The sequence below is a fragment of the Erigeron canadensis genome, chromosome 7 (genome assembly GCF_010389155.1).
Source record: "Erigeron canadensis isolate Cc75 chromosome 7, C_canadensis_v1, whole genome shotgun sequence".
Lineage (NCBI taxonomy): Eukaryota > Viridiplantae > Streptophyta > Magnoliopsida > Asterales > Asteraceae > Erigeron > Erigeron canadensis.
In genome coordinates, this window is record NC_057767.1 from 36,817,462 (window position 1) to 36,824,664 (window position 7,203).

The following is a 7,203-nucleotide window of genomic DNA, read 5'->3' on the forward strand; positions in this document are numbered from 1 at the left end:
AATATTAATTTTTTCATACCTCCTAGTAATAATTAGGAATGTTGAGTTACCAACTCTTTATCCGAATCCTAATAATTTTACAATTCTCCAATAGAGTGAATCAGCAGCCAAAATTTTTTTAACAGCCTCCAATTTTAACATCAAGTATCACCAATAATTGAAACCACTTTACAGCTTTATTCAATTATGGTCGTCTTCTTTTGCTTGCTTTTTTTTTTTTTTTTAACAGTGTATTTTCTAAGTACTTTCTGCCCCAATTGAATTCATGTCACCGGGTGGCCGAGTATCAAGAAACACGTACCAAGGTAACGATTATTCTTGTTTATGCTTTGACCGATGCTTCATTTTTTGAGTCCACAGCTGCTTTTTATTTTTTTTGCAACTCATTTTTCTTAGGTAGGTTTTCTTAGCTTAATTGGGATTGATTGATTGGTTTCTTAAGATTTTCTGTGATATATATATGCCATGAGTTTTAGGTTCTTTCCACTCTTTCAAAACCTATTTTCTTTCTATATGGTTTTATTACTACAACTTTGGTGTCTGTCTGTATGTTTGGACACAATATTGAACTCTTTAAGTGGTACGTTTTCAATGATGTACTCTTTAAATATATATCCGAAAGTTCTTTGTAGTATTATTCTACTTGCACATATATTTAAAAATCCACAACTAAGTTTATATATTCACACAACCTAGCAAGTATTTGACCCGACTCCTATAAACTTCAGATTTCATTATTATTCAATGGCATCAAATTCTACATCATCTAGGGTACGTACAAGGCTTCACTATTATACGGTGAGGTTTCCTGATGTCGTATACAGACTAAATGTTTGAAAAAAAAAGATTTGCTGTAATATATATGCCATGAGTTACAACTACTTTGGTGTCTGTCTGTTTGGAGCAATATTGACCCGTTTAAGTGGTACGTTTTTGATGATTAACTCTTCCTTTCTTTCTTTATTATGTGGTTTCCATAGATCATCTTTATGATTATAAAATGACCTGTAAACTTGGTTTTATGATTTTATTCACTGTTACAGTTAAAAGGTTTGACTGTGTTGATGATGTCTTTGTTTTATTCTACTTGCATATCTTTATCCATTACAAAGTTTATTGACCCATAAGCTATTAACTATGTGACCTGACTCGTATAAACTTCAGATTTCATTATTATTATTCAATGGCGTCGACTTCTTCATCATCCGTTCAAAGGAGCTTCGTTTATGATGTCTTTTTGAGTTTTCGGGGTGAAGACGTACGTAAAAGTTTTGTTGATCATCTCTATAAAGCTCTTAAGGACAAAGGCATTATCATTTACAAAGATGATAAAAGCATTGTGCAAGGGAAAGAGATCAGTGACCAGCTCATCGCTGCTATTAAAAATTCAAGATTTCACATCATAGTCTTCTCCAAGAACTATGCAAATTCTGCGTGGTGCTTAGAAGAGCTTGTACATATCATGGAGTGCCATGAGACGGGGGAGCAGACGGCTTATCCCATCTTTTATGATGTGCAACCCACTGAAGTCCGCAAACAGAGTGGGCCAGTTGGAGCAGCATTTCAGAAACATATAAAGAAAGAGACTGGTTGGGGATGGAGAAATGCTTTCAATTTTGTAGCATGGCAGGATTGGTTGAACACCAGTGATGGGTATTTTCTTCATCACACGTTTTTTTATGCTTATTTATTTCTAATCTTGGGTTAATAGGAATACGAACATCAATGTCACTTTGTTGACCTGAATATCAAGCACACCACCAAAAACCATAGTCGAAGAAGGGTTTGACTGGAACAACTTACATATGGAAAACTTCCGTTTTTTATTATCTGAAAAAAAAGTAAATTTTTGGGAACTTGGTACCTAGAGTGCATATTTCATAGAACTCATGGCCATCCTCACACATGGATCACAAGATATAGTCTCTCCACTTGTCTTTGGCAAGTTTTGAACCGGTGACATGCGGTCTTTATCTGTGGGCCCGTGTAGTTACATGATGGCGTACCACTCCATCTATTGATGGATTGGTTTTTATGATTGCAAATCACAACACATAAACGAAGAAAGTAAACACCTTACATAACTATCTTAATATACACTCCTAAAGAGAATAATATTATTATTGCCCTTGAACTTTAATGACCTCAAAACCACCCCTTAAAATCTTCCTTGCCACCCTAAACAGCTTGTTGAGATAATAGGATTAACCCTTGAGTCAGAGTTGGTAATGTTTATATTTTTCACACAGACATGCCGGGAATGACGCTACTCAGAGATGGAAACATGCTTTGACACGAGCATCCAATCTGGCTGGGCGGGAGTTGAAGAACACTGGTGATGGGTAATTTTTTTATCTCATGCTTTATTTCGTTTCTTATATTCTGAACATTAATATGTCACTTCTACACTTCCTTTTCTGATTATATGCTATACAATTGAAATTATTTGGTATGAGATTTTGAGGAATAATAATTACTTAATATTTTTAATACACAGCCACGAAGTTCAGTTCATCAAAAAAGTTGTTAAAGACATTTTACAAAGTCCACATTTCACCAATTTCAGCATTGATGCTGACTTAGTAGGCATGGCGATCCGGATACAGAAATTACTTTCATCTTTGCACGTCGACTCTGATGACGTCCGGGTGATAGGAATCAAAGGGATGGGAGGTGGTGGGAAGACAACTCTTGCAAGAGCTGTTTTTGATCATATATCCAGTCGGTTTGAAGGTAAAAGTTTTGTTGAGAATGTTAGAGAACGTTCAAAAGTAGGCTCTAGTTTGCATAAGTTGCAAAAACAGATCCTTTCGTCCGTGTTCAACGATGATAGCATTTTTATAGAAGGTGTATCTGACGGAAAACGTTTGATGAAAACGATGATGCCTGGTAGAACAGCTCTTATAGTTCTAGATGATGTTGATCATATAGAACAACTTGAGGCGTTAGTAGGTGACTCTACTTGTTTCAAACATAGAAGTAGAATCATCATTACAACGAGAGATGAGCAAGTGTTGGTAGGATATGGCGTTCAGAGGGACAATATTTATGATGTCGATATGCTATCAGATGAGGAAGCAATTAACCTTCTCAGTAGGCATGCTTTTAAGAGAGAGAGTCCAATTCAAGGGTTTGAAGACCTATCAAAAAGGGTTGTAAGTTATGCTGCTGGCCTTCCTTTAACTATCAAACTTTTAGGCTCGTTTCTTTGTGGTAGACCTCAAGATGAATGGAAAGATACCATCAAAAGACTAAAAACAATCCCATGGCATGATACTTTGAAAAGATTGGAAATAAGCTATGATGGTCTAGAGGAGGATCACAAACAAATGTTCCTCCATGTTGCTTGCCTACTGAAAGGCCAAAAGGAGAGTGAGGCCATCATAATGCTAGAAAGCTGTGGGTTTCATGCTCGAATTGGTTTAAAAGTTCTTGAGCAGAAATCCTTGATAACTATCCGTCCTTGCGGACATAACAATTGTGAAAAGGAGATAGTCATTCATGATCATATAGAAGAAATGGGTGTTAATATTGTTCGTCGTTTGCACCCTGATGAGCCTAATAAACATAGTATATTGTGGAAGAAAAATGAAATTGAAGATATATTAGTCAATGAATTGGTGAGATTCTATGTGACAGATGCAAGAAGCCACGTTATTATTATATTGGTCAATGAATTGAAGATGATAGATGACACGTTTTTATTTATTATTATGATAAAATATTCATGTACTTTTCTATATGACAGGGTACCGAAGCAATAAGGTGTATAAAATTGGAGAATTCACGTCTCCATGCAGCTAAAATTCTGCAAGGTCTTAGAAAGATGACGAATCTAAGAAATCTTTTAATTACTTCGAGATACACGAAAAGTGTTGAAGCTGGCGGATACCTACCAAATAGCTTACGATATCTAGTTTGGAGTCGTTACGGTTTTCGGTATTTACCCAAAATATTTCAAGCCGATAACCTTGTTCACCTTTGTATGAGAAGGAGCTATATCCGTCAACTCTGGGAAGGGGGAGAAAAAAAGGTAGAATAATAGTTGATTGGTTGTTTTGCATGATGCTCTATATATATATATATATATATGTTACTTATATTCATTTATTTTCTTTATTCTTATGATAGGTTCTTCCAAAGCTCAAATTTCTTGATCTTAGTCAGTCAAAGTTGGAAACCTTTGACCTTGAGATGACTCCAAATCTGGAAGAACTAGTTCTTCTAGAATGTAATAAGTTGGTAGAAGTCAATATGGACGTCAGATGTCTGCATCTTAAGGAGCTAGATCTGTTGGGATGTTCGGCCTTGAAAAAACTCAACATGTCCAATAAATGTCTGAATCTCAAGAAGCTAAATCTGTGTGCATGTAAGAACTTTGAAGAACTCCAAATGCCGGTACAATTTCCAAAGCTAGAGTCACTCAACTGTGGCTATACCAAGTTAACTAACCTGAACCTTGGGATGACTCCAAATCTCAAGCATTTATATCTTCAGAAGTGCAGACTCTTGGTAGAACTGCATGTGCCTGTTGAATGTCCAAAGCTCATAACCCTCGAGCTCGGTGGTTTTAAGGTGAGAGACTTTAAACCTGATCTGGCTCCATTTTTGGAGAAGTTAGAAAGTCTGGAATCGTTGTCTCTATGGTGCATTGATATCGAGTGTCTTCCATATAGCATATGCATGTTGAAGCATCTGATACGTCTTAAAATAAAGAAATGTTTGCATCTAAAGCAGTTACCTGAGGATCTTGGTAGATTAAGATGTTTAGAGGAGTTAGACCTGGAGGGTTGTGAATCCTTGCAGCATATTCCCAACAGCATCTGTAAGTTGAAACGTTTAAAATGGGTAGAGCTCTCTGACTGTAAGGAGCTTAAGAAACTGCCTGATAATTTTTACAGTATGAAAAGTTTAGAGACGGTAGGTATAATAGGTGCAGGCATGTGGTATAGGTGAACATTCATAGAAATTTACTCTAGTTTATGTTCCTGTATTCATATTTTGACTTCAATTTCAATTTGTCTTTCGATTAGATTAGTTTCAATTGTATAAATTTTATTAACCAAGTAGTCTTTAAAATAAATGATACTCCAATAAACAAGTATGTGTATGGATATAGATATGACTCATCAAATCAGTTACTCTTTATTATTCAAAAAGAACATTGAAGAACGCTATTGAGTGTGCGATTGTGCATATATATCATATATGTACGTCTAATAGTTGAGGAGGGAGTCGAAAGGCGTAATCAATATAGGGCCAAAACTACAGGAATCAAAGTGATAACATTCGAATTACTAGATGATCGATAACTTCATTGAATCAGTGATTGTTTAAATAGAAAAACAACCACGTGCGATTAGCTACAAACGCGTATCATGACCTCCACTAAACTCGTCTGTCAGTAACTACTTAATTGAACTACTCAAACACTTAACAGGACCTGACCCAAACTACTAAGCTGACTTGGACCCGACCAAACTACTAAGCTGGACTGCTAAACAGATTGGGCTTGGAAGCCCATTTTCGATACCGAACGGACTGAAGTAAAACCACCACAATAAAAACAAAGATATATACAATTCTAATAAGTTATGGAGATTTTTGAAGGTTGTGTTAATAGAGGTGCAGTGATGGGATAAGTTTTTATGATGATAAAACGTGTTCCTTCAAAGAGACACCCTTGCTATGACTCATTGGTTTCGTCGCCTGTCACATTTTACATCCAAAAACCACGTAAGACAAAAATGAAATAATATCCTATACTTTTATCCAAACCTTTATCGAGATTCCATTTCATTTTGTGATCTCATAAATATATCTCTTACACATCTATCTATATGTTAAACAAAAATGAGTGGAACACATAAAACTAACGACGTTATTTGTTGCTCGACTACTTTTTATTTGATGTAAAAATGTAATTTTACTACTACCGGTTATAATTACTACTTTTACACCTTAAAAAAAAAGTACTAGTAATCTTATTTAAGACGTTACTTAATTATGATTGGCTTACATTGCCCAGCTAAACTACAATGTATTATATGTTTTTGCAATTAAACATGAGAGAGAAGGACACTCAAGTTGGATCAAAAATTGTTAGAAGACAAGTAGTAATGAAAACCCTTTAGTAAAGATTTACGTAGTTTGAGAACAAATTAGACATATAAAATATACACGAAATTGACATGTAACTAACTTGTACAAAAAGTGGGTCGATAGCTAGTTCGAAGATGTTGAATAGGGTTCGTAAAAAGGTAACATGACTAACGAAAGAGACTTCTGAAAGTCGTGATAACATGATGAAAATCGACTTTCATACAAAAAGATTATTTAGAGAAATTTTTGTTTATGACAAAATAATTTATATTGTGAACTAAATTATTTTACCTGAAAACGAAATGAGAAAGTGTCATGTGATTGAATTGGATGAGGATTCTCTCAAGTTTCCAACTTGACTAATTAAGTTGGATAAATATTGACCATAATGGTCACAATTTGAAGTTGTATTTTGAATCTTGACCATTGATTTTAAATCAACTTGAAGGGATCTCTATCCATTAACAACAACAATAGTAATTAAAGTTAGTTTAATTATAACTTCATAAATATATATATATATATATATATAAAGTTAAATGCTTAATTCCGTTAAAACGAGGTAAAATGTGATTCAATTATCAACAATAATAATACTTAATCCCGTTAAAAATGAGGTAAACAATAACAATACTTATTTCAGTTGAAAATGAGGTAAAGTTGTGATTGAATTGAGATATACTAAATTCTCAAAAAAAGAAAAACTATTTTGAGTTTTTGACATAGAATTCTTTACCACAGAAAATTAAGACCAACTGTGAAAAGGGGAAGAACTAAAATGGTGAAATCGCTTTCAAAAAGAAAAAAGCACATGCATACCACGTGAAGAATCATATCCATAGTCTTGCTGAAATTTTGTTATACTTTACTATATGTATCCGGCTTTGCCATTGGCCCAAGCAAGCCCCTTATCTTAGTAATTTTTTAATCTGATTTTGTACTTGCACTTAAATAAGCTTGTGATATTGTGACCATGCCGTCAATTTGAAAAGGATGTTACTATGACCAAGGTACATCATAATGCACAACTTATATCTATCCTTTTTACATTTCTTACATTTTCCAATGCCACAACATTTTAGTATCCCTATTCTAAATCCA

General features: G+C 34.5%; 1 protein-coding gene across 2 annotated transcripts; it reads left to right on the forward strand.

The window, feature by feature from the left end:
* The first annotated feature begins 241 nt into the window (after positions 1-241).
* LOC122606673 (disease resistance protein Roq1-like) lies at positions 242-5,032 on the forward strand. Of its 2 annotated transcripts, none has more exons than XM_043779514.1 (6): positions 242-305; positions 1,165-1,653; positions 2,250-2,342; positions 2,498-3,620; positions 3,749-4,033; positions 4,132-5,032. In XM_043779514.1, the coding sequence occupies exons 2-6, from the start codon at positions 1,184-1,186 to the stop codon at positions 4,954-4,956; spliced, it is 2,796 nt and encodes a 931-aa protein (XP_043635449.1). In that variant the 5' UTR covers positions 242-305; positions 1,165-1,183; the 3' UTR covers positions 4,957-5,032. The 2 variants fall into 2 exon arrangements, with proteins under 2 accessions (XP_043635449.1, XP_043635450.1); XM_043779515.1 differs by having other exon boundaries at positions 2,567-3,620.
* Positions 5,033-7,203: the final 2,171 nt, after the last annotated feature.